The sequence below is a fragment of the Lepus europaeus genome, chromosome 1 (genome assembly GCF_033115175.1).
Source record: "Lepus europaeus isolate LE1 chromosome 1, mLepTim1.pri, whole genome shotgun sequence".
Taxonomy (NCBI): domain Eukaryota; kingdom Metazoa; phylum Chordata; class Mammalia; order Lagomorpha; family Leporidae; genus Lepus; species Lepus europaeus.
Genome location: NC_084827.1, coordinates 140734892 through 140762166, shown reverse-complemented (window position 1 = coordinate 140762166; position 27275 = coordinate 140734892). Strand labels below are relative to the sequence as shown.

General features: G+C 43.0%; 1 protein-coding gene across 8 annotated transcripts in view; it reads left to right on the top strand.

Annotated features, from left to right (window-relative positions):
• The window catches only part of ANKRD44 (ankyrin repeat domain 44), a 360603-nt gene that overhangs the window by 201028 nt on the left and 132300 nt on the right, over positions 1–27275 (top strand). For all 8 annotated transcript variants that reach the window (XR_009865792.1, XM_062189505.1, XM_062189491.1 and 5 more), the window contains exons 5-8: positions 11362–11562; positions 11916–12003; positions 18566–18708; positions 19762–19974. Coding sequence is in view for 7 of the 8 variants with exons in the window: in XM_062189505.1 (XP_062045489.1) it covers positions 11362–11562; positions 11916–12003; positions 18566–18708; positions 19762–19974 (645 nt within the window). In the remaining variant the exon portion in view is untranslated. The remainder of the gene's footprint in view (positions 1–11361; positions 11563–11915; positions 12004–18565; positions 18709–19761; positions 19975–27275) is intronic.

Genomic DNA, 27275 nt, shown 5'->3' with positions numbered 1-27275 from the left:
GAGATCTGGCACATCTTTTTACTGTTTAGATTGGTAAGCCCTGAGATCACACACTATGTATTAAAACCACTTCTTCATTGAAAATCTTACGTATTTCTATCTTTCCTGAAAGCTTCTTTGTTTATAGAACGTTGGTTATTGATCTCTCAAGTTTCAAAGTTCAATCAGAGAAACAGAACCATCTTAAGAGGTATAGGGTAAGATGTTAAAGGAGTTAGACCTTACACAATTGTGCAAGCTGCACAATTTTTCTTTTTAAAGATTTATTTATTTATTTGAAAGGCAGAGTTACAGGGACATACACACACACACACACAGATCTTCTATCCATTGGTACACTCCCCAAATGGCCTCAACAGCCTGAGCTAGGCCATTCAGGAGCCAGGAGCTTCTTCTGGGTCTCCCACATGGGTGGCAGGGGTCCAAGCAGTTGGGCCATCTTCCACTGCTTTCCCAGGTGCATTAGCAGGGAGCTAGATTGGAAGTGCAGTAGCCGAGACTCGAATTGGCACTCATATGGAATGCCAGTCTCGCAGGTGACAGCTTTACTTGCTATGCCACAATGCCGGTTCCTGAAGAAGGCATTGTAAGCTTATCAACTCAGATTCCATGTGGTCCTGCCGTTTCTGGAGGCTAGCAGGGTCTACAGGTGAAAAGAAAAGCTGGATGTGACACAGGGGAGACCGAGGACAAACAGGAACCCTTGTCTGTCTCTTGCTGCCTCCAAAATTATGGACACAGCAACTTGCAGAAGGAGCTGCACACTTTACCTCCAGGCTGCACTGCGTGAGGCCCAAGAGGTGGAGAAACCTAAGGAGATGAGGAAGGAGCTCAAGAAACATGGAACTGAGTACTGCGCATGGCAACGCAGGACCACAGTGCTGATCAATGTTACAGTATGCAAGCTGCAGTGGTAGCTGACACACCACACCAGTCAGGCTGTGGTTTCATTTGTACCTTCCAGTACTCATGCAGATGTATCCAACTGTAAAAGGAACACCATGGAAGGGGAACTCTGGGAAGTATAGTTCAACTTAGCTAACTTGACTCAGTACATAGAAATTATTATTCTATTTTAATTAAGTTCTTCTAGACAGTAAACTCCTTGAAATGAATGTCATACCAATTGCTTGTGTTGTATTTTTCTTATGGTTGGTCAGTAAACAATTATTTTTTGAGTGGTTCATTAAAGATGGGGCTTTTGACTGAAGATGGCATAATTGTCTGCATTGTGCTGCTAACATGGAACAGGGATATCCCACTTCAGAATGCTGGCGGTAATCAGCATGGAGGCTCGCATAGTAAACTGACCTGAGGCTTGTTTGTGGCAGTGTGAACACTAGAAGCCAACTAAGCCAGTTGCAAATCAGGACTTATTTCAAAGTTGCACACACCACAGATGATTCATGTAAATCAGAATTTCTGAGCTTGCTTTCTGTCCAGGCAAGATTTATGTTGAGATTTCTGGGTCTGGAAAAGGAATGTCCATTTCCTGAACCTGTTGTAGCAACAGGAGCATCAGATCATAATGTTGATTAAACAGTATGTCTATGCCTGACGGTATGTCTGCTCCAGGTGGAGCAGTGGATGAAGACAGGGCTGCAACCCTTGAACATCTTCCAACTGAGGCTGGGTGCTAGAGGTAAATCTTGAAGACTTTCCTCTGACACTGACCAGGTTCATACTGAGTGTTCCCTTCCAGGCCTGGTCCCACAACCTCCTCCTTCTACCCCTTCCCCAAACCGGCACTTGTAGGGTTCCCAGGTTAGAACTGTTTGGAGCCAAATAGCATTGTTTCTTTGTTGGATCCCCAATGCCTTTAGTGGTCTCATTCTCCTTTTTCTGTTACTATTCTCAAGGCTGTGAGACACATGTGGGACACATGTTGTGTAATGCTTAATGTGTAACAAAGATAAGCAAGGTTTAGGGCTTCCAGAGAGTGTTTTACAATGTTGTTGTGAACTATTTCATATTTCCCTTGTTAAGTTTATTCTTGTTACTTCTTTGCTCTTTTTTTCTTTTAAAAGAGCAGCTATAGGGGAAAGGCATTAATGTATACAAACCAGAAAGTGTCACACATGTTTATTGAAACCCACTGGGTGGAAGGCACTGTGGGGCCTTGAGAGTATACGCTGTGTAGCTTCTGAGGGCCCTGTGTTTGAGGCAGACAACCAGACACGTGGTCTACCTGGCCAAAGTGTGATTGCAGCTGGCCTTGCATGTGTGCCCTTTCTGCTATCATGAGCAGAGAGTAGCATCAAAGGAGAATCACTCGGAACTTCCAAGTTCCCTGTCTAGAAGCTATCTCTTGGTTAGAAAAAGTTAAAAATGGTTGTTTCCAGTCTTTGGGAAGTAAGATTGAGGATTGTGTGACATTGTGACCATATAAGTGTTGTTATTACGAAGGTTATTAAGCTCTTACTGTGTGCCAAGCCGCATGCCAAAGGCTTTCTGTGCATTTCATAACCCTGGAGCTACCCTTTGAGACTGAGAATATCAGGAATGTTAATTTAGGAAACAGAGTCTCAGAGAAGTTAAGTAAGGTGCCAGAGATGTCACAGCCAGTGCGTGGAGGAGAGTGGGACAACAGAACCTGCAGGCTCAACTGCTTGTGTTGTTGCTGTGACACTGTTCCAACTAATAAAATGTGTGTGTTTGGCATCTGTACAGGCAGAAATCCTGTTGATATCACAATCTTTCCCAGAGCCAAGCAGGAAAAGCGTTTAATTTAATTTATAGCTTACATTTTTAAAATTTATGTTCCCCCCTTTCCTCTAAAAATATCATTACTGTGGACTAAATGCCAGTAGACATAATTGAAAAACTTATATGAGGGGCCAGCGCCGTGGCGCATTAGGTTAATCCTCTGCCTGCATCGCCAGCATCCCATATGGGTGCCAGTTCTAGTCCGGGTTGTCCTCTTCCAGGCCAGCTCTCTGCTGTGGCCCGGGAAGGCAGTGGAGGATGCCCAGGTGCTTGGGCCCCTGCACCCTCATGGGAGAGCAGGAAGAAGCACCTGTTCCTGCCTTTGGATCAGCACAGCTCCAGCCGTTGCAGCCATTTGGAGAGTGAACCAAAGAAGGAAGACCTTTATATATCTCTCTCTCTCTCTCACTGTCTGTAACTCTACCTGTCAAATAAATAAATAAAATCTTTAAAAAAAAAAAGAAACTTATATGAAAGACTGGAATATTACTACTTTAGATTATCTTATGATTACAGAGATATATTTCTATCTAGAACATACCTCGCATAGAAAGATTTTATAATCTTCTGGTTAGAAGTAACTTACTGGTTCGTCGAAGTACCTGTTCTAGAACCTCACGCCAGGGATTCTGATGAAACCGATGGTTGGGTGCAGATATCTGCACTTTACAAAGAGGCTGCTGGCTGCCGTCTGCATACTATCTTCTCAGTGCTGAGACGGAGGCCTGGGAGAGCTTTAGTGTCTGCCCTTTCCAATGTGTAAAGCCAGCATTTCTTGAATAATTCCCTTTGAGTTCTCTCATATCCTAAGTTTTTTGCAAATCACCTTTGTATTACTAGTTCTTAGAAGAATTGTTCTCTAATAGCGATTATGATAATAAAGGATGAGTCTACTTTGATGCTAAGTGCTTCTAGAGGAACAATCCCATTCGTTGACCACATTGATTGGGTACCCATTTATGCAGCTTTTACAAAACAGGAAATTGCTATAATTGGTATAGGGTAAAAGTCCCCAACAATTACAGGGAGATTGCAGCCTTCAAGACTTGTACTCCACAGTAAATGTCCTGTTAATACTTGCTGGTTACTACAGAGTTTTCTGGTGATTATAGCAAAAATATGTATTTATTCTATCCAAATTTGTATTTGCATGAGGTTTTGTGATGAGTACAGAAAGTTGTATAAAACCCAGCCCTTGTGTAGAGCAACTTGTTTGATATTGCTTCGGCCTGCAACGACTAGGTATGGTCACAAACTCAATTTTCCATGAGTAATTTATGTGTCCTTAAAAGCAACACACATTTGAAAGCAAAACAATATTAAGGGTGAGAGTTTCTGTTAAGACACATGCTTCCTATCTCTTCTCTTTTCCATGTGCCACAGAGTATCTTTTTGCTTCTTATTATAAAGTTGCAGGGGCCTTTTGTAAAAAGAGTCACAAAGAGTGGAAAACCAGGTGACTGCAAATGCCTTCGCCAGTTCCCTCCCTGTGACACCTCATGACTGTTTCTGCCCTCTGTCTACTATCTGTGTCTGTTATATGGAATAGTCTGCTATCAGGGGTCATCCAACAAGGCTCTCAGCCCCAAGACTGAACACTCACTGGGCTGATACTTCAGTTTAAGAGAAATGCCAGAGTCGTCATTGGCATCTGTTCATTGCAAAAGAAACAAAGGCTTCAGAGGAACCCACCCTGTGCTGGCCTTGAGCTTTTGTCTTTTTTTTTTTTTTTTAAGATTTATTTTATTTATTTGAAAGAGTTACAGAAAGAGGTAGAGACAGAGAGAGAGAGAGAGAGAGAGAGAGAGACTATCTTCCATCTGCTGGCTTACTCCCCAGATGACCACAATGGCTGGAGCTGTGCTGACCCGAAGCCAGGAGCCAGGAACTTCTTCCAGGTCTCCCATACGGGTGCTGGGGCCTAAGGACTTGGGCCATCTTCCACTGCTTTCCCAGGCCATAGCAGAGAGCTGGATCAGAAGTGAAGCAGCTGGGACAGGAGCCACCTCCCATCATAGCTGTTAGTGTAACCACAATGCTGGCCCCTAATGATTCTTTAATCACATAAATCTTTCTTTTCCTGTATCACACATTGGCTAAATATTAATATCCCAGAGTTTGCTCTTTCAGACATTGCTAAGGTGAAAAAGAAACTTGTGTGGGTGAAGGGAAATGTATCAGACAGACACTTAGGGATGGGAGTTTGGTGCTTTAGTTGGGACATCTGCTTGGCCATCCCATTCTGGAATCCCTGAGTTCAAATCCCAGCTCTGCTTCCATTCCAGCCTTCTGCTGATGCACATCCTGGAAGGCAGCAGGTGATGGCTCAGATACTTGTTCCTGCCACCCAGATAAGAGACATAGATTGAGTTCATCTGTCTGCTATTGTGCCTGGAAAGCAGCAGAAAATGGCCCACGTGCTTGGGCCCCTGCCACCCACATGAGAGACCTGGGTAAAGCTCCTGACTTCAGACCGTTCCAACTCTGGCTGTTGCGGCCATTTGGGAAGTGAACCAGCAGATGGAAGGTCTCTGTCTCTTCCTCTTTCTCGATAAATCTTCTTTTCAAATAAATAAGTAAACCTTTTTTAAATTTCCTAAATAGCCATAAATCACTGTCTTGTAAAACCAAGTTAAACAGCCTCCAGGGTTAAAATTTTTGAAAGCGAAATGCAATTTTAAGAAAGGAAGTTGTCCTTTTAAACTAAAGTGTTGATTTTGCTAAAATCTTAAATTTAATTTCTGTTAAATATCTTCGACCAGTTTGGCAGACTAAAACTTCAGAGTTTATAAATGTAAATAACTGAAAGTGCTATATTCTCATTTTTAAAAAAACGTTAATCTTAAGAAATTAACAACCCTGGTGTCTTTGAGCCATAAAACATAGCTAAGTATGAAAGGCACAATGTGGTAAAGTTGACACTCATAAGGAAATTGCCTAAAGTTCACAGGAAAAGAGTTTTATTAGCAACTCTAGCCTCTTCTGTTTTTTTTTCCCCCCCATCTGATAATGAACTTGAACCTTTCCTTCACTAATTGTTTAGATGCAACCCAGATGTCTGTCAGAATATGACTGGCTAGGAACTACATGCCATAGCTTGTACAAAGTCTAATATTCTCCCTGTGATTTCAAGGAGTTCTTGGAGATTTAATTGTTGATTGCCCAGCTTCAAAAACCTGTTCCTCCTGCAGTAGTTTGTTTTGTGTTGTTTTTATTGTTAGCTTTCTCCTCGTCTCTTCCAGCTTGCTGCCCTTGTCCCCGCCCAGAGGTGCACCTGTGTCCTGGAGAACAGGGTCACACCTTTCCCCTCTTTCCATCCTCAGCCTTTCCTCCCCACACTTCTCCAGTCTGTTATGCAGAAAGTGCAGCCGCACCACTGGCTCCCGCATTCGCTATAGACTCCCTCACTCTGGGGAAATTGTTACCTTTAAAATAAAATTTTTTCATGAATGCATTCATTTTAAATCTAAATATTATATTTTTTTGCAGAGTTATTCTGTTTATTTTCTTTTTTTGTTAACCTATCATGAGTTTAACACAAAGCAAGAATCTATACCAGCACAGTAAAATCACACATAAGACAAAGACATTCCAGTGCCCATGTATTGTTATTTTGCTGTGAATGTGAAAAGGACACTGTACTATTTTTTTTGTCTTGCTTTGTGGTGGTTATCTCCAACCTTGTAGGTCATACATCTGCAAAAATATTTCTGCATGCATCCTTAAAATATGCATCTCATCTATTCATCTTCTTTATGAACTAGCTAATATTTCAAGGCACAGTGAACTTAGAGCCAGTCTTATCATTTATCATAGTTTTACATAACCATGAGGCTAATAGTATTCTGATGACTTTTCTCAGTTTGGGCCAAATTCTTGTCAGATCTGATTAAATTTGTTGTTGCCTTTACCTTGTGATTTGGGCTTTAAGCTTTAGCTCTGGGATTTCACAGTTTGTCCTTGCATTGTTATTAATATATTTATTTTTGATTTTTTATTTATCTTCATCTTATTTGAAAGAGTGACAGAGAGAGGGAGAGACAGAAGCAGAAAGGGATCTTCACTCTACTAATTGACTCCCCCAAATGCCTGCAAAAGCCAGGGCTGGCACAGGCTGAAGCCAGGAGCCCAGAACTCCATCTAGGTCTCCCACGTGGATGGCAGGAAATCAAATACTTGAGCCATCATCTGCTGCCCTTCAGCGTTTGCATGTGCAGGAAGCTGGATCAGAAGTCAAGTAGGGCCCGCATTGTGGCATAGCAGGTAAACTGCTGCCTGCAGTGCTGACATCCCATGTGGGTGCTGATTGAAGTCCCAGCTGCTCCACTTCTGATCCAGCTTCCTGGTATAATGTGCCTGGGAAAGTAGTGGAAGATGGCCCAAGTCCTTGGGACCCTGAACCCATGATGGGAGACCTGGAAGAAGCTCCTGGCTCTTATCTTTGGTCTGACCCAGCCCTGACCATTGTGGCCATTTGGGGAGTGAACCAGTGGATAGAATCAATCAATTCTCTCTCCCTCTCTCTCCCTCTCTTACCGCTCCTCCCCACCCTATAACTGTGTCTCTCAAATAAATAAAATAAATCTTAAAATAAGTACAGTAGCTGGGACTCAAACCAAGAACTCCAGTACAGGATGCTGGCAAACCAAGTGGCAACTTAACTACTGCACCAAATGCCTACCCCAATATTATCCTTGGTCTGTGAGTTCCTTGCATAAGTCTTGTTCATTTTAGGGTTTTCTTTTTTTAAGATTTATCTATTTATTTGAAAGTCAGAGTTGCACAGAAAGGAGAGGCAGAGAGAGAGAGAGAGGTCTTCCATCCCATGGTTCACTCCCCAATTGTTCTGCAATGTCCGGAGCTGTGCCAATCCAAAGCCAGGAGCCAGGAGCTTCTTTCCTGGTCTCCCACATGGGTGCATGGCCCAAGGACCTGGGCCATCCTCCACTGCTTTCCCACCCCTTGGAGAGCTGGAGTGGAAGTGGAGCAGCTGGATCTTGAACCGGCGCCCATATGGGAAGCCGGTGCCTCAGGCCAGGGTGTTAACCTGCTGTACCGCAGCGTCAGCTCCTTTTTTAGGGTTCTTTTAATTTAAAGGTACATATGAGGGTACTTTTATAAAGTTCATGGAAAATGGAGTTAATGAAGTTCTATTTTAGTGCAAAAATAGTTTGATATCGATGCATAGTTTCTTTACAGTATGCTTATTCCATGAGCTTTTTGAAGAGTCATTGTATTAGTGTCTGTACATCAACTTGGCAGGCCATCACTGTAAATTTCAGTGCGATCAAAGAAAAAAAATGGAGAGAGCAAGCCCCATGTCCCTTGTATTGCAGAAATCCCACTGTTCCCTGGAGCATCTCTGGAAGGGACCCTCATTCATACTGAATGCTGACACTGTGCCAACCCAGAGGGTAACACCAGCCAAAATGTTTCCTTTTTTTTTTCAAATGTAAATGGAGGTTCCAGTATTTTCTTCCCATAGTCCAATTAATTGTATCTACATAAGTTTCATAACTTATGAGATCAATGTTGATAAATTTTTTTTGTTATTTGAATTTTTTTTTTTTTTTTTGATAGGCAGAGTTAGACAGTGAGAGAGAGAGAGAGAGAGAAAGGTCTTCCTTCCATTGATTCACTCCTCAAATGGCTGCTACAGCTGGTGCGCTGCACCGATCCGAAGCCAGGAGCCAGGTGCTTCCTCCTGATCTCCCATGCGGGTGCAGGGCCCAAGCACTTGGGCCATCCTCCACTGCCTTCCTGGGCCACAGCAGAGAGCTGGACTGGAAGAGGAGCAACCAGGACAGAATCCGGTGCCCCAACTGGGACTAGAACCTGGAGTGCCAGCGCTGCAGGCTGTTATTTGAATCTTAACCTCATATTATAACTTATCAATTTTGTTTTGTATATTTTTTTGTTCACTCAGTTTTAAGGTGAAAGCCCAGCTATTGCTTCTTGCAGCATTGCATAGTTTGACCAGTGTTTTGCACACAGTAGGTGAGCATTAATAATGCATGTAGAGAAGCAGGCATTTAGTAGCAGTTAAGGTGCCTGTGTTCCATACTGTAACAAATTGGTTTGATTACCTGCACCAGCTCCTCACTCCAGCTTCCCATTAATGCAGACCCTGGGAGGCAGCAATCATGGCTTAAGTAATTGGGTTCCTGTCACCCTTGTGTGAGACCTAGATTGAGGCTGTGGTACAGATGTTGTGTGCTTTTGGGGAGTAAACCAGCAGAAGGGAGTTCTGTTGTTTCTTTTCTTTCTTTTTTTAAAGGTTTATTTATTTGTTTGAAAGGCAGAGTTACAGAGAGGCAGAGAGAGAGAGAGGTCTTCTATCCGCTGGTTCACTCTCCAGATGGCTGCAACAACTGGAGCTGTACCAATCCAAAGCCAGGAGCCAGGAACATCCTCCAAGTCTCCCATGTGGATGTAGGGGCCCAAGGACTTGGGCCATTTTCTACTGCTCTCCCAGGCCTTAGCAGAGAGCTGGATCAGAAGTGGTGCAGCCAAGACTTGAACTAGTGCCCATATGGGATGCTGGCATTGCAGGCAGAAGCTTTACCCACTATGCCACAGTGCCAGTGCTGCTCTATTTTTTTCTCACTCTCACTTGCTCTTGTTCTCACCCTCCCTATCCTTTTAAAAAGGGCCTGTATATGTACATGTTTCACTTTATTGTTAGTATTTCTGAGACTGGGTGTTATTTATATATATATATATATGTGTGTGTGTGTGTGTGTGTGTATCTGATTTTTCTTTTTGGTAATCTGAACAAATTGGTTGGTTGGGCACTATTAGTTTATTGCCTTTTATTTATATTATCTAAATGGAGTGTCTCTTATTATCATATTGTTTATTTAAGCTGTAGTGTCTAATTTGCATGGTTCATTTCTATTTTGCTATCGTTTAGCTCTTTAGCCATTCAATTCAGTGTGTTGTTGTTACTGATTGATGGGGCATTCTTTTTATTTCATCACATATGCCCGTGGTAACTGTGTTAGTTTTGCTGTGTTCCAGTCCCGTCTGGGGCACTGTCATGTACCTGTATGATAAAGTAGATTGGATAGTCTGGCCTTGAGGATTGAGGCATTATATTCCTTAGGGATCATAAGAGAGAGAGTCAACAGGATATGTAAATAGATCTGTGAAAAGGGATTGATAAAATAGTAAGGGGAAGTGGCTCACATGATTATGACACAACAGGTCATCTGCAGGCTGGAGCCCCGGGATGCCAGGTAGCATGTCTCGGTCCAAGTCCGAAGGCCTCAGAACCGGGGAAGGTGAGGATGTGACTCTCAATTTGAGGGTGGAAGTCTTTTACCCAGTGAGGGGGCCACTGCTGTTAAGTCCTGGAGTCCAAAGGTCAGCAAGCCTGGGGCTTTGATGTCCAAAGCTGGAGATGATGTGCCCCAGTTCTCCGAGCGAAGGACCAGTCCCCTCTCCATATTTATTCTCTGCAGACCCTCAGCCAGTCGATGGTGCCCTCAGTTGAGGGCTGGTCTTCCTCACCCCGTCTACTCAGATTCACATGCTAGTCTGTTCTGAACATACTCTCACAGAGACACCTTTCCTGAGTTTCTGGATGTTCCTTAATCCAATCAACACCTAGAATTAACCATCACAGGCAGTTCCTGGTGCTTGAAGGGTGGAAGGAGTGTGGTATTAATGCTTTTCATTGGTTTGTTAATGCCACATTGACAAGATGTCCATAAATTAGCTTCACTGTTCCTAAGGAAGTCTCTAGAAGTAGCGAAAAGGCAGCCACAGCTAGCTATTCCCTTCCAGAGAGGAGCTGAATCATTGCCTTGTCTAAACAGAAGAGCATCTTCAACCTGCTGCATGACAACATCTCTAGGAAGTTTACAGAAATGCTCAAGTCCACTAAAATCTCTTGGGTAGGACCAGCCACCTGTATTATTAAGGGCTCCCCAAATGATCTCATTGTAAAGTCAGGGATGTGTTACAGGTCAAGACAATAGTGAGCTGAGTCAATAGAAAGAAAATGAAAAATGAGAGACTCAATAAAGGTAAAGTAGACTCAAGAAGTTACTTGGTGTAACTGGAAAATGTTGGGAAAAGATGGAACAATTCCATAGCCTCATGTTGAGGTATAACAGATGGTAACAGATATATCACTTCCCTGGTCTTCTTACTGATGACCAAAGGTATTGGCAGAGAAAGCCAAAGGTATACAAATCAATCCAAGAATGTCTGAAGGGCTTTGAGGCCTTTTGACTTTGGAAGTTTGTTGACAAACAGCTGTAATCTTAGATGATCGTTTAGGGGCATTTTTACTAAGATATTAATTAGTTAGATACTAATTACATTTTACTTAGATATTAATTATTCACACTTGCATTTGAATGCTCTCAGTTGGTCTAAGCATGCTTGTACCTTATAAGGAAATCTTATAATTAAAAGCTTTATTTGGTTTTAGAGATGTGCCAGGGCTCCTGGTTTCACCAAGAAAGGATCTGTCTTAATCTGTGCTACTCCTGATCTTTTATTGCATGTTGCCTGCTTATTTTGAGCCCACGGGAAGGAGTCTTCCTTTCTCTTTATAGTTAAAGGGTCTGGTGAAGCATATGACACTCTGTTAAGTACTGACTGAGCATTTGTCAGTGACGCCTGCCAATTCTGCTTTTGTTGTAGGAAGCAGTTCAAGTATTGATCAAGCACTCGGCTGACGTCAACGCGAGGGATAAGAACTGGCAGACCCCTCTCCACGTGGCAGCAGCCAATAAGGCCGTCAAATGTGCAGAAGTGATCATTCCCCTGCTGAGCAGTGTCAATGTCTCCGACCGAGGGGGACGTACAGCTTTGCACCATGCAGCTCTGAATGGCCATGTGGAGGTGGGTGTTTTCATCATTAGAAACTAGGGGACGCTCCATAGACTCTCTCAGCCACAAGTGGGGCCCGATCTTATTGGTAACATTTTTAGAAAATGTGATGATAACATTTATATACAAGCCCGTAGGCAATGATATTCATTCTTAAAGTGTAGAGCCACCATGGATTGATAAAGGAGTTTTCTCATCTGACACACATGCCACAGTCTGCAGTGACGTCATCTTGCTACTTGGCTAGAACTCCAGCTCTCTGACCTGCTTTTTGATTCCATGTGAATTTGGCTCAGATCACCTGCAGGCAGTGAGGAGCCCATCACAGAGTTGAGTGCTTGATTTCATTGTTGGTTATCTTTCAGATGGTCAATTTGCTCTTGGCCAAAGGGGCAAACATCAATGCATTTGACAAGAAGGACCGGCGTGCTCTGCACTGGGCAGCATATATGGGTAAGGATTCTATGCACAGAAAGCAAAGTGTAGCTAAACTTAACCTAACAAGATGTGGGTGTCTTCATGGATTGTGTAGGTGTTCTCTGGGGGCAAGACTGACTTCTTTCAAGCTTGGGTTCCAAATTAATGAAGATCCAGTCCATTTTATTGGCATAGGTAGAGCACTCTCATTGGGCAAAGCTTTGTCAGAAATTGGTTTAGCCTGCAAAGAGGAGAGGGGTGAATCATGGCCTGGACCTCTTTGAATGTGCTTCAAACTGGATTGAAAAGCTGCACACACTGTGCTTATTTCAACTTGTCATGGCAGCAACAATTAAGATGACTGGTTTGGAAAACAAAGACACAAATTCCATTTGTCTTTTTACTCATAAATATTTTTGAAAGAAGCAAAAAGGAAGGGAGAGAGGACAAACCCGGGCTGTTTCACAGATGGAAGTGACCAGCGTCACTGTGGTTTATCCTGTGTTCCACTGCCCACAAAGCTGGCGCTTGCAGTCTTCAACTTTGCCCCTCCAGTGGGAGACATGAAGGAAGAGGTTACATTTCTGTTTTTTCTTTTTGTTTTTGTGGGCACAAGTAACACTGCCAGATGATAGGCCTCACAGACTTATTCTCAGGGTAGACTTAGAGGAAGCGAAGTACCAGCGTCTGACCTTTATGTTTCTGATGGAAGAGCATCCTGCCATTAGAAAAGAAGACAGAATTCTATCAGCATCGAGTTGCAAAACCCTGAATGCCCATCCACAGGAGGGTATTTGGGTAAAATCTGGAAGAGCTACACAAGGAGACACTCTGCAATAACCAGTGATGTCATCCCTGGGTGTTTATCAACATAGGAGGATCTGTGATATGTTAAGTGAAAACAGATCATAATAATAAACAGCTTAAATAATAGGATCCTCATTTTTGTAAAACAGATCTGTATAGTGAAGGCAAATGTTGAAAATGTTGTATACCAACATATGTTTTCTTTCTTTTTTATTTTATTTGAGATATAGATATTTCAGGTATTTCATATATACAAATTTAGAAACAAAGTGATAATTCCTACCCTCCCTCCTTCCCTTCACTCCCTACCCTACACTCCCACCCTTCTTCCTCCTCCCTCTCTTATTCCCTATTAATTATTACAATGATGTACTTTTAGTTTACTTTATACTCACAAGATTAACCCAATATTAAGTAAAGAGTTCAACAAATAGTGAGAAGAAGAAAAAAAAAAAAAAAACAAAACACTGTTCCTCAACAGTAAAGACAAGGACTGCAAACAATGATTGAATGATTGAATCTCAAAACGTCATTTTCAGTCCTATACATTACACTTTTGGTACTCTTTTACCACAGATCAGGGAAACCATGGTATTTGTCCTTTTTGGACTGACTTATATCACTAAATATAATGGTTTCCAGTTGCATCCATTTTGTTGAGAAAGACAGGATTTCATTCTTTTATATGGCTGAGTAGTATTTCATAATGTATATATACCATAATTTCTTTATCCAGTCAACAGTTGATGGACATCTGGGTTGATTCCAAATCTTAAATATTGTGAATTGAGCTGCATTAACATGGGGGTACAGATAACTCTTTCATATGCTAATTTCATTTGGGTAAATTCCTGGGAGTGGGATTGCTGGGTCATATGGTATACTTATTTTCAGCTTTCTGAGTTATCTCCATACCATCTTTTTTTTTTAATTTAGTAAATATAAATTTCCAAAGTACAGTTTATGGATTACAATGGCTCCCCCCACCTCATAATTTCCCTCCCACTCGCACCCCTTGCATCTCTAGCTCCCTCTCTCATTCCATTCACATCAAGATTCATTTTCAATTCTCTTTATATACAGAAGATCGATTCAGTATATATTAAGTAAAGAGTGCATCAGTTTGCACCCACACAGAAACACAAAGTGTAAAATACTGTTTCAGTACTAGTTATAGCATTACTTCACATTGGACAACACATTAAGGACAGATCCCACATGAGAAGTAAGTGCACAGTGACTCCTGTTGCTGATTTAACAATTTAACACTCTTGTTTATGGTGTCAGTAATCTCCCTAGGCTCGAGTCATGAGTTGCCAAGGCTATGAAAGCTTTTTGAGTTTGCTGACTTCCATCTTATTCTGACAGGGTCATAGTCAAAGTGGAAGTTCTCTCCTCCCTTCAGAGAAAGGTACCTCCTTCTTTGATGGCCCCATTCTTTCCACTGGGATCTCACTCACAGAGATCTTTCATTTAGGTCTTCTTCTTCTTTTTTTCTTTTTTTTCCAGAGTGTCTTGGCTTTCCATGCCTAAAATACTCTCATGGGCTCTTCAGCCAGATCCGAATGCCTTAAGGGCTGATTCTGAGGCCAGAGTGCTATTTAGGACATCTGCCATTCTATGAGTCTGCTGTGTATCCTGCTTCCCATGATGGATCGTTCTCTCTCTTTTTGATTCTATTAGTTAGTATTAGCAGACACTAGTCTTGTTTGTGTGATCCCTTTGACACTTAGACCTACCAGTATGATCAATTGTGAACTGAAGTTGATCACTTGGACTAGTGAGATGGCATTGGTATATGCCACCTTGATGGGATTGTATTGGAGTCCCCTGGCACGTTTCTAACTCCACCATTTGGGGCAAGTCAGCTTGAGCATGTCCCAAATTGTACATCTCCTCCCTCTCTTATTCCCACTCTTATATTTAACAGGGATCACTTTTCAGTTAAAATTTAAACACATAAGAATAATTGTGTGTTAATTACAGAATTCAACCACTAGTACTAGAACAACAACAAAAAATACTAAAATGGATAAAGTATTACATTGTACATCAACAGTCAGGACAAGAGCTGATCAAGTCACTGTTTCTCATAGTGTCCATTTCACTTCAACAGGTTTCCCCTTTGGTGCTCAGTTAGTTGTCGCTGATCAGGGAGAACATATAATATTTGTCCCTTTGGGACTGGCTTAATTCACTCAGCATAATGTTTTCCAAATTCCTCCATTTTGTTACAAATGACCGGATTTCATTGTTTTTGACTGCTGTATAGTAGTCTATAGAGTACATGTCCCATAATTTCTTTATCCAGTCTACTGTTGATGGGCATTTGGGTTGGTTCCAGGTCTTAGCTATTGTGAATTGAGCTGCAATAAACATTAAGGTGCAGACGGCTTTTTTGTTTGCCAATTGAATTTCCTTTGGGTAAATTCCAAGGAGTGGGATGGCTGGGTTGTATGGTAGGGTTATATTCAGGTTTCTGAGGAATCTCCAGACTGACTTCAATAGTGGCTTAACCAGTTTGCATTCCCACCAACAGTGGGTTAGTGTCCCTTTTTCCCCACATCCTCGCCAGCATCTGTTGTTGGTAGATTTCTGAATGTGAGCCATTCTCACCGGGGTGAGGTGAAACCTCATTGTGGTTTTGATTTGCATTTCCCTGATTGCTAGTGATCTTGAACATTTTTTCATGTGTTTGTTGGCCATTTGGATTTCCTCTTTGGAAAAATGTCTGTTGAGGTCCTTGGCCCATCTCTTAAGTGGGTTGTTTGTTTTGATGTTGTGGAGTTTCTTGATTTCTTTGTAGATCCTGGTTATCAGCCCTTTATCTGTTGCATAGTTTGCAAATATTTTTTCCCATTCTGTTGGTTGCCTCTTCACTTTCCTGACTGTTTCTTTTGCAGTACAGAAACTTCTCAATTTGATGCAATCCCAAATGTTAATTTTGGCTTTGACTGCCTGTGCTTCTGGGGTCTTTTCCAGGAAGTCTTTGCCGGTACCTATATCTTGCAGGGTTTCTCCAGTGTTCTTTAATAATTTGATGGTTTCGGGTCGTAGATTTAAGTCTTTAATCCATGTTGAGTGGATTTTTGTGTATGGTGAAAGGTAGGGGTCTTGTTTCATGCTTCTGCACATGGAAATCCAATTTTCCCAGTACCATTTATTGAATAGACTGTCCTTACTCCAGGGATTGGTTTTAGATCCTTGATCAAATATAAGTTGGCTGTAGATGTTTGGATTGATTTCTGGTGTTTCTGTTCTGTTCCATTGGTCTATCTGTTTCTGTACCAGTACCATGCTGTTTTGATTACAACTGCCCTGTAGTATGTCCTGAAATCTGGTATTGTGATGCCTCTGGCTTTGTTTTTGTTGTACAAGATTGCTTTAGCTATTTGAGGTCTCTTGTGTCTCCATATGAATTTCAGCATCATTTTTTCCAGATCTGAGAAGAATGTCTTCGGTATTTTGATTGGTATTGCATTGAATCTGTAAATTGCTTTTGGGAGAATGGACATTTTGATGATATTGATTCTTCCAATCCATGAGCATGGAAGATTTTTCCACTTTTTGGTATCCTCTTCTATTTCTTTCTTTAAGGTTTTGTAGGCCAGCACCGTGGCTTAACAGGCTAATCCTCCACCTTGCGGCGCTGGCACACTGGGTTCTAGTCCCGGTTGGGGTGCCGGATTCTATCCCGGTTGCCCCTCTTCCAGGCCAGCTCTCTGCTATGGCCCGGGAAGGCAGTGGAGGATGGCCCAAGTGCTTGGGCCCTGCACCCGCATGGGAGACCAGGAGAAGCACCTGGCTCCTGGCTTTGGATCAGTGAGATGTGCCAGCCGCAGCGGCCATTAGAGGGTGAACCAATGGAAAAGGAAGACCTTTCTCTCTGTCTCTCTCACTGTCCACTCTGTCTGTCAAAAAAAAAAAAAAAAAAAGAAGAAGAAGAAGAAGAAGATGTATGAGCCAGCTGGACCTTCCCTTCTTTATAAAAAAAAAAAAGAAAAAAAAAGGTTTTGTAATTTTCATCGTAAAGATCTTTAACATCCTCGGTTAAGTTTATTCCAAGGTATTTGATTGTTTTTGTGGCTATTGTGAATGGGATTGATCTTAGAAGTTCTTTCTCAGCCGTGGCATTGCCTGTGTATACAAAGGCCGTTGATTTTTGTCCATTGGTTTCCTTTTAACTTAGTTTTTTTATCCCCCTGAATCCTTTCAAACAAGCATATATGGTTTTTTATAATCACTTTAAAAATTAGCATTGGGACAAGCATTTAACCTTGAGGTAAGATGCTGTTTAGGATGCCTGTGTTCTGCATTGTAGTACCTGGGTCTGATATCTGGCTCTGATTCCTGGCTCTAGCTTCCTGTTAATGTAAACCCTTAGAGGCAACTGTGATGGCTCAAGTAATTGGGTTCCTGCCATCCACATGGGACACCTGGATTGAGTTTCTTGTTCCTGGCTTCAGCCAGGCCTAACCTCAATTTTCACAGGCATTTAGGGAAATGAACCAGTAAATAGGATTTATTCTCTTTCCCTCTCCCTCCCTTTCTTCCTCTCCTTTTCCCTCTCCCTTTCCATCTCAGTCACTCAAATAAATACATATTTAAAAATTAAAATTATCAATAATTGTAGGGAGAGAACAAACAGTAGATTAGGGTAGGGCTGAAATAAATTATGTGGCTATAGATGGGTTTGAGTGAATCCTTGGGCTTAAAAAATCCAAGAATCTTAAACTTTTATTAGCATTTGATTGTTTTTAAATATTTATTTTACTTGAAAGTTACAGTTACACAGAGAGAAGGAGAGGCAGAGAGACAGAGAAAGAGAGAGAGAGAGAGAGAGAGAGAGAGAGAGAGAGGTCTTCCATCCCCTGGTTCACTCCCCAGATGTCTGCAATAGCTGGAGCTACACTGATCTGAAGCCAGGAGCCAGGAGCTTCTTCCAGGTCTCCCACATGGGTGCAGGGGCCCAAGGACTTGGGCCATCTTCTACTGCTTTCCCAGGCCACAGCAGAGAGCTGGATCAGAAGTGGAGTAATCAGGACTAGAACCGGCACCCATATGGGATGCTGGCACTGCAGGCGGCAGCTTGACCTGCCAGGCCACGGTGCCAGCCCTGGCCCTGGCAATTGATTTCAAAAGCATTGCTTTCATTTTTTTTTAAAGGATTATTTATTTATTTGAAATTCAGAGTTAGAGAGTGGGGGAGAGAGAGAGATCTTCCCTCTGTTGGTTTATTTCCCAGTGGCCACAATGGACAAGGCTGAGCCAGGCCAAAACCACGAGCCAGGAGCTACTTCCAGGTCTTCCACATGGGTGCAGCAGCCCAAGCACTTGGGCCATTGTCTGCTGCTTTCTCAGATGCATTAGCAGGGAACTAGATCAGAAGTGGAGCAAGGGGACACAAACCCAGTGTGGGATTCCAGTGTGGCAGGTGGTGGCTTAACCTGCCATACCACATGTCAGCCCTTTTGCTTTCATCTTAACACAAATTGTTTTTGGCTGTGTTACTAACACATTAGCAGAACCTCATTATTATTTGTTGACTTGCTGGCAGTTGTCTAGTCTGCTAGATCTCTTTCAAGAGAAGACTCTCTTGTAGGTCATCGTTTTTTTCTTCCCAAGGTGTTGACAGCATGTCTGACACACAGTAGGTACACAATAAACATTTGTTGAATAGTCACCATGAACCCACTTTTTATAAATAGCTAATGGTGATAATTTAGGTGAAATGCATTGACTAACTGTCCTGTTAAGGTTAACGATGTTTTCTGCTGCTGTCTGTGTCAAGGCCACCTGGATGTTGTAGCCTTGCTCATTAACCATGGCGCAGAAGTAACCTGCAAGGATAAGAAGGGTTATACTCCCCTGCATGCTGCAGCCTCCAACGGACAGATCAACGTTGTCAAGCACCTGCTGAATCTGGGGGTTGAGGTGAGCTGCGATTAATACATCATTGCACGGCCTGTGTGTATGTGGGGGGGGGGGGTCTCTGCTCTGAAACTAAATCCTGTTTGCATTTTAGTCAAATGGGGAAATGTATTCTCTAGCCTCCTGTGTTTTTGAGTTCACTTGGGCAGCTGAGACCAGGCAATGGGCGCATAGACTAAGTATTAGAAAACCGGTAACAGACTGACTCTATATATCCACACTGATAGAGGAACACATAAATAGACATCTTCTGTGTAACGCATGTTATCCAGTCAATGGCTGGCTGGAGTTTGCCGAGCTACCCTCAGGTTCTAGGCTTTGAATGCATATCACACAGCAAAAATGAATGAATGGATAACAGGAACACACAGAAGTGTGTGACGTTGAGCTGAGCAGTTGGCCTGTCCCCCTTCTCCTTCAGTGAGCACAGCAGGAGCAGTGGTGAGACTGCCACATTCAACTCCTGGACAGGAGAAGCAGTGGCTGTGCTGAGAGCAGTGTGGTGACACTCCGCACCCAGGGCAGGTCGCAGAAAGCAGCAGGGAGCCGTGGACTAAGCCTACCTCTGGGCAGCACCACTGCCCCGCTCCTGGAATAGGCTTCAGAGCAAACTCAGAGAGGGTTCTGAGCCTTAGTAGTGCTAAGGTCCACAGCCCCCTCCCGTCCATCTCCCACCCTTCTGTAGTGCTCCCTGTGCCCAGCCTCGAGTTCAGGGGTCTGCTCTCGTCCCCTGATTGGCTCCTCTTCTGGTGTATTGAAAGCTGCTTGGCCTTTTGCCCTTTATCTGTTCTGTAGCTGACAAAAAAACCTCTCCATGGCATGAAACCTCTAACTCTTCCTCTCCAGGTTACTGTTTTGTCACATTCACTTTTTGCTGATCTTTACCCCTGGGTGACACATGTTCCCAGGCTGAATGGCTGGGACAAGAATCAGCTCCGAGTAATTATGTTGACGGATGGCTGTTTCCTTCTCTAACCAGGACCATTAGGCTTTTTGTGGAAAATGGAGTAAATTGGCTTCAGTGATTTTACTTGCCCTGTGTTGGACTCTCTGCAGATTGATGAGATCAATGTCTATGGAAACACAGCACTTCACATCGCCTGCTACAACGGCCAGGATGCCGTGGTAAACGAGCTGATCGACTACGGTGCAAATGTGAACCAGCCAAACAACAACGGCTTCACCCCTTTGCATTTTGCTGCTGCCTCCACACATGGTGCTTTGTGTCTGGAATTGTTAGTAAACAATGGGGCGGATGTCAACATTCAGGTACGACCCTCTTCCTCTCTCCCTGTGCTTGAAACCTTTGCATTGAGCCTCTGAGCAAAAGCAGAAGCTAACGATTAGAGCATGTCTTAGTGAATCGTAACCCTGAGCATCTTGACTCACAGAGTCTTATCCTGGCTATGGAGGCAGCAGGTTGTTTGTCCAGGTGTGGTGGTACCAGCTGCAAGGCTCTGAGGCTGCAGACCTGTGTCCCTGGCAACTTAGTGGATGCTCCAGGTCAAAGTCTGGGTCATAAGACTGTTGACTCATCCCAGACTATAACACTGAACTGAAAGGGCAGAGCTGCTAAGAACTCAAAGGAAGTCCTGACCAGTGATCATGGGGTCTGTTCCAACTCCAGCCTCACTCTCCAAGGAGTTTTCCAAATATTTTCAAACCTCAGATAGTGGCTTCAGTGATGTAGCACTGGCATAGTCTTCATGATGAGTCCTTCGTCAAATTCACTAAGGTCTTAGTGCCCTCCGTGTGACACTGGAGGAGTCCTCCAAGAAGAACTAAGATCTCTGCCCTGCAGGAACTTACAGAATGACAAGGAGACAAGTGCACGCAGATAATCCCGAGGTGGGAGGAATGGGAGGAGTGAGAAAGCACCACGGCTACAACAAGCAAATGCTCACTTGCTTGCTGCTTGGTAATGAGAAATGGAGGTTGGTTTTGAGCTGAGACTTGGAAATTTTTTTTTTTACTTTTATTTAATGAATATAAATTTCCAAAGTACAGCTTATGGATTACAATGGCTTCCCCCACCCCATAACTTCCCTCCCACCCGCAACCCTCCCCTTTCCCACTCCCTCTCCCCTTCCATTCACATCAAGATTCATTTTCAATTCTCTTTATATACAGAAGATCAGTTTAGTATATATTAAGGAAATATTTCAACAGTTTGCCCCCACATAGCAACACAAAGTGAAAAAATACGGTTGGAGTACTAGTTATAGCATTAAATCACAATGTACAGCACATTAAAGACAGAGATCCTACATGATATTATTTTAAAAATTGATTAATTTTGTATGCAGTTTCCAATTTAACACCAGGGTTTTTTTTTTTTTTCATTTTCAATTATCTTTATATACAGAAGATTGATTCAGTATATGCTAAGTAAAGATTTCATCAGTTTGCACCCACACAGACACACAAAGTATAAAAATACTGTTTTAGCACTAGTTATAGCTTCACTTCACATTGGATAACACATTGACAGATCCCACATGAGACATAAGTACACAGTGACTCCTGTTGTTGATTTAACAATTTGACACTCTTGTTTATGGCGTCAGTAATCTCCCTAGGCTCTAGTCATGAGTTGCCAAGGCTATGGAAGCCTTTAGGGTTCGCCGACTTTGATCTTATTCTGATAGGGTCATAGTCAAAGTGGAAGTTCTCTCCTCCCTTCAGAGAAAGGTACCTCCTTCTTTGATGGCCCCATTCTTTCCACTGGGATCTCACTCGCAGAGATCTTTCATTTAGGTTTTTTTTTTTTTTTTTTTTTTTTTTTCCAGAGTGTCTTGGCTTTCCATGCCTAAAATACTCTCATGGGCTCTTCAGCCAGATCCGAATGCCTTAAGGGCTGATTCTGAGGCCAGAGTGCTATTTAGGACATCCACCATTCTATGAGTCTGCTGTGTATCCTGCTTCCCATGATGGATCGTTTTTTCCCTTTATGATTCTATCAGTTAGTATTAGCAGACAGTAGTCTTGTTTGTGTGATCCCTTTGACTCTTAGACCTATCAGAGTGATCAATTGTGAGCTGAAATTGATCACTTGGACTAGTGAGATGGCATTGGTATATGCCACCTTGATGGGATTGTATTGGAATCCCCTGGCACATTTCTAACTCCACCATTTGGGGCAAGTCCGATTAAGCATGTCCCAAATTGTACATCTCCTCCCTCTCTTTTTCCCACTCTTACATTTAACAGGGATCACTTTTCAGTTAAAATTCAAACACCTAAGAATAATTGTGTGTTAATTACAGAGTTCAACCACTAGTACTAGAACAACAACAACAACAAAAAAAAAAAACACTAAAAAGGATAAAGTATTACATTGTTCATCAACAGTCAGGACAAGAGCTGATCAGGTCATTGTTTCTTATAGTGTCCATTTCACTTCAACAGGTTTTCCCTTTGGTGCTCAGCTAGTTGTCGCCGATCAGGGAAAACAAATGATATTTGAGACTTGGAAATTTATTGCAATTCAGATGAGGAGGGATAGAGGTAAGATGAGAGAAGGCAGTCCAGAGAGAGAACTGGGTGAGCAAAGCAGCAGGAGTTGTGTGTACATAGGCTGTTGGTGAGCATCTGGTAAGCACCTGGCTGGCCACCGTGGCTGACCAAGGGCAGTCTAGGCATGAAGCCTTCACAGTTTGGGTTATGTCACTTGAATGTGTCTGGATTGAGGCAGACTAATCTGACCCACACTAGCAAACCTTTCTCTTGTCCTCAGCTTCTGCTTCTCTTCCTGAAGCAAGGTCCCAATATATCCTGTCTCTGATTTTGAAGAGATGATTTCCAAGGTTTAATTTCAAAATACCACATCAGTCTACTTTAATGAATATCTCTTCTCTATTAAACCTTTTTACGATTTTTCTCATAATATCTAATAGTAAGGAAGTATGGGACACATTTTCAGGATAGCAGTTCATGTGGTTGAATATAAGTTATTTGAAAGACAGGCTAGAGACAGACAAGTGACACAGCTGCTAAGTCCCCACTTGGGGCACCTGTATCCCATATCAGAGTGTCTGGTTCAAGTCCTGGCTGTTCCACTTCTGATCCAGCATTCTGCGATGTACACCTTGGAAAACAGCAGGTGATGGCTCAAGTACGTGGGTTCCTGCCATTCACATGGAAGACTGGATTGAGTTCCTAGCTTCTGGTTTTTGTCTTGCTCAACCTGGACTATTGCCAGCATCTGGGGAGTGAACCAGTAGATGGAAGATCTCTCTCTGTCTCTGTCTTTCTGCCTATCAAATACAATGGAGAGGGACAAGAGGCTAAAAATAAGCTGAAATGTGACATGACCAAGGAAAATGGCTCATGTACTGGCTAAGGAGTTTGGGCTTCTATAGGCTGCAGGCATCACTAATCATTAAAGAGGCCAAATGACCAGACTTGAGCGTTAATTTGGCCACAGAACAGCAAGCACAGAAAACATACAGGGAAAAAACTGTAGGTATGACTACATAAAAATTCTAAACTTTTATATGACAAAAAAATGACAAGAGGGTAGAAAAGATAAAACTATCATCAAACATTGAAATATGAACAACTAAGGGAAATTTTTCTGCAATGTACATGACAAGCAAAAAGCTAATATGCTTAATATCTAAAGAGCTCATACAAATCCATAATAAAAATTTGGATAACCTATGAGAAAGTGTAGACCAAGATGGAACACAAGACAGAGAATACAGTATTCATTAATCACATGGAAAAACATTCAATATCACTAGTAATAGAAAAATATTATTTAAAAATATATTTGCCTTTAAGATTGGCAAATAGCAAGAAGAATAACAAGGGGTTATTGATGGAAAAAAATCACATTTTTTAATTTTAAAAAGTTATGTGGCCATGTATATGCATAGAAAGAGAGAAAAATATCAGGTGTTTACACCAATGTGCTAGCAACAGTTACCACTAAAGAGTGACAAAATTGTGATTTGGGTTTTAGTTTCTTTTTTGTGTATTTGCTTATATCTTCTGATAGTTATGTAATGGGCATGTGTTATGTTTATAGCCAGAGGAAAACAAAGAACTGTTTTCATTTTGGATGAACAAAAATCTAGGTGTAGATGAAGAGAGGAAATTGGCAAGTCAGAAAGATTGGTCTGGAGATGAGGTTGTGAAGGCAGGGGGTGGGGAGGAGCCAACTGAAGGCGAGGCTTTGCAGAAAGCAGTCAATAGGACCTGACAAGACAAGAGGTGGCGACTGCCAGTGAGTGGAAAGGTGGAAATCTGGCGGAGGGAGGTTCAGCGTTCAGTTCTGGGGCTAGACTGCCAAGATTCCTCTCCGAGCTGTGACTTTTAACAACTATTTCGTCAACCCCCACCCCCCACCCCCTGGCTATATGTCTCAGCTTTTACAATTTTTGTTTGGTTTTAATTAATTAATTAAAGAGAAAGAGAGAGGTGGCCTCCAGACGCACACAATAGCCAAGGCTGGACTGGACACAGTGGGAGCAGGTAACTCAATCTAGGTCTCCCACAGAGATGGTAGGGACCCAACTACTTGAGGCATCACCTGTGGCCTCCTATAGTGCACATTAGCAGGGACCTGGAATTGGGGGCAGAGCTGAGACTCTAACTTATGTACTCCAGGAGGGGAGGCAAGCATCTTACCTGCTGTGCCAAATGCCTGCCCCTGCAGTTTTTTAAATCTGAAAATAACAGTATTTTCCTCATGGAACTGTTTAGAGAATTCATCAGTTTTTTGCATAGAAATTACATAAAACATCTGGCATATGGGGAAGCACTTAATAAAAGAATATTATTAATATTCACTAAGAAGGCTATCAAAGGGGTTGGCGTTATGGTTTAGTGGGTAAGGCATCCCATAGGAGCACCAGTTGGTGTCCTGGCTGCCCCAGTTCTGATCCAGCTTCCTGCTAATGCACATGAGAAAGCAGCAGCAGATGACCCAAGTGCTTGGACCACTGCCATCCACGTGGGAGACCTGGAAGAAGCATGGCTCCTGGTTCTGGCCTGGCGCAGCACTGACCATTGTGGCCACCTGGGGAGTGAACCAGCAGTTGGAAGAGCTCTGTCTCTCTTTGTCTGTCCCTCTCTGTCTGTGACTCCTTCAAAATAAAGAAATAAATCTTTTTTAAAATTTTTTTTAATCTTTTTTTATTTATTTGAAAGTCAGAGTTACACAGAGAAGGAGAGGCACAGAGAGAGAGAGGTCTTCCATCCACTGGTTCACTACCCCATTGGCTGCAACGGCCATAGCAGAGAGCTGGGATCGGAAGTGGAGTAGCCAGGACTCAAATTGGTGCCCATATGGGATGCTTTACCCGCCATGTCACAGCACCAGCCCCAAGAAATAAATCTTCAAAAAAAAAAAAAAAAAAAAGGATATGGGGAGGAAGAGTTGTCATGGGAGGGCAAACCTCTAGGTCTACTTTCAGGGAAGAGCCCTTAGTACAGCCGGTTTGAGAAGCCTAATGGTGGAAAATGTGGTAGTGTAGCCAGGAAGAGCAGTCGGGAATAGGAGAAACAACTGAGGTTACCTTACTTACATAAAGGTGGTAGCTGAAATGGGGAGAGAAGGATGAGCTCACCTTCAGAGAGACACCATAGCAGAAGGGAGGACTCCAGTGACCCCTGTCTTGTAGGATCAGGAGGAGGAAATCCAGAGAAAAGGAGTTAGACAAGGTAGGGGGCAATGGAGGGAGGGACTTTCTGAAGGCGGAAAGCCGGCAGAAACAGAAAAACAGAGGAGGTGAAGGGAGTTTCAGAGTTCCAGATCCCATAGGTGGAGCCAGCAAAGGACAGGTGAAGGTCTTTGTCCGTGCTGAGGAGCCCAAAGGTGGGAGGCTTCCGAGGAGGTCAGAGTCACAGGACAGGTTGTGAGGGGGCAGGGAGCCCACTGGTGGCCAACCAGTCAATGTCCCTCGGAGAGTGAACATCGGTCCTGCCATCCTGGTGTCTGATGACTGTCCCGTGGATCCTTCAGAGCAGGGGAGATTCCTGCAGTTAAATAAAATAACTTCCCCAGGCTGCACTCGATTCGTTCACAGCGTTGCCTGCTGCGGCCCATCCCTCAGCTGCAGCTCTCCGTTATCCGATGCCTGAGGCTGGATGGCTCACCTGCCTGCTTCTTCCACATAACTGAGTGGGGGCAGTTCAGATTGCATGGGGGGCTTCAGCTGTGCTCTTCTCTCCCACAGCAATGGACCTGGAAAACAGAGTTCCTTCACTGTAATTGTCAAGGTTTTGTTTTTTTCTGAGAATGAGTAATTGACAATTAAAAAATGCTGTTTTAAAAATCTGAGACTTGGCCGGCGCCGTGGCTTAGCAGGCTAATCCTCCGCCTTGTGGTGCCGGCACCCCGGGTTCTAGTCCTGGTCGGGGCGCCGGATTCTATCCCGGTTGCCCCTCTTCCAGGCCAGCTCTCTGCTATGGCCCGGGAAGGCAGTGGAGGATGGCCCAAGTGCTTGGGCCCTGCACCCACATTGGAGACCAGGAGAAGCACCTGGCTCCTGGCTTCGGATCAGCGCGATGAGCCGGCCGCAGCGGCCATTGGAAGGTGAACCAACGGCAAAAGGAAGACCTTTCTCTCTGTCTCTCTCTCACTATCCACTCAGCCTGTCAAAAAATAAATAAATAAAAATTTAAAAAATTAAAAAAAAAATCTGAGACTTGGGTTTATATCTTACCCCATCTGTAAAAATGGTATTTTGAATCAGCTCTGCCCTTCTTCCTCAGTCTCCTTTCATGTGCTCTGCGTGTAGCCTCTAGTTTCCTGCTTCCCTTAGGATCCTCTGTGGCTGTTGCAGCTGCAGCCTGGGTGCCTGGCTCCTGCAGGGTCTCTGTAGAGCTGTCCTGTCTGACTCTGGAGGTGGCGCTCTATTTAAAGTTGTTCATTGTCCTGGAGCGTGGAGCTTGGAAGTGTTTGTAGATGCAAGATAATTTGTATTTGGTTAGATTTTTACAAAGTTTGAGGGAAATAGCCGATTGAAATGCAGCCAATACCCACCCACGTGTTCACTTTGTTTTTCTCTATTCTCACAAAACATTACTTGTGATGTCTTTATGAGCAATTACAAGATGGGTGGATAGAGCAGGAGGGATGTATATTTTGCATGCACTTCATAGTCCCTCATTTTGCTTAGATAGACCATGTCCCTGTCTTGGAATTTATAATATTAGTTGAATTATGATGAAATAATAAAGACATGATACTTTATAAGAGAATCCATTGAAGGTTTACTTGTAATTTGCAAAAAGGAAGAACATTAGAAAACATAAATTTTTCTTTTCTGTTACAGACCACAGTATGGTTTCTCTAGCATCTCAAGGCTCTTATTGCAAGTATTCGAAGTAGACATTAAAGCAGGCCGTATACACGGAGCCATGCTGCAAAGACAGACTCAGACATTACTGTAGCGCAATCGCCTGCCTCCTGGTCGCTAACGTTTATCCTACCCATGGTCTCATTTCCTTTCTGACCCTGGATGCTTAGCTCATTTGGCCCCAGGAGACTGGAGCTGAAGTCTCTCAGGTGTCTGCTGGTGAGAACAGTTTCTTTCTTCATATGTGCCAGGACCAAATTA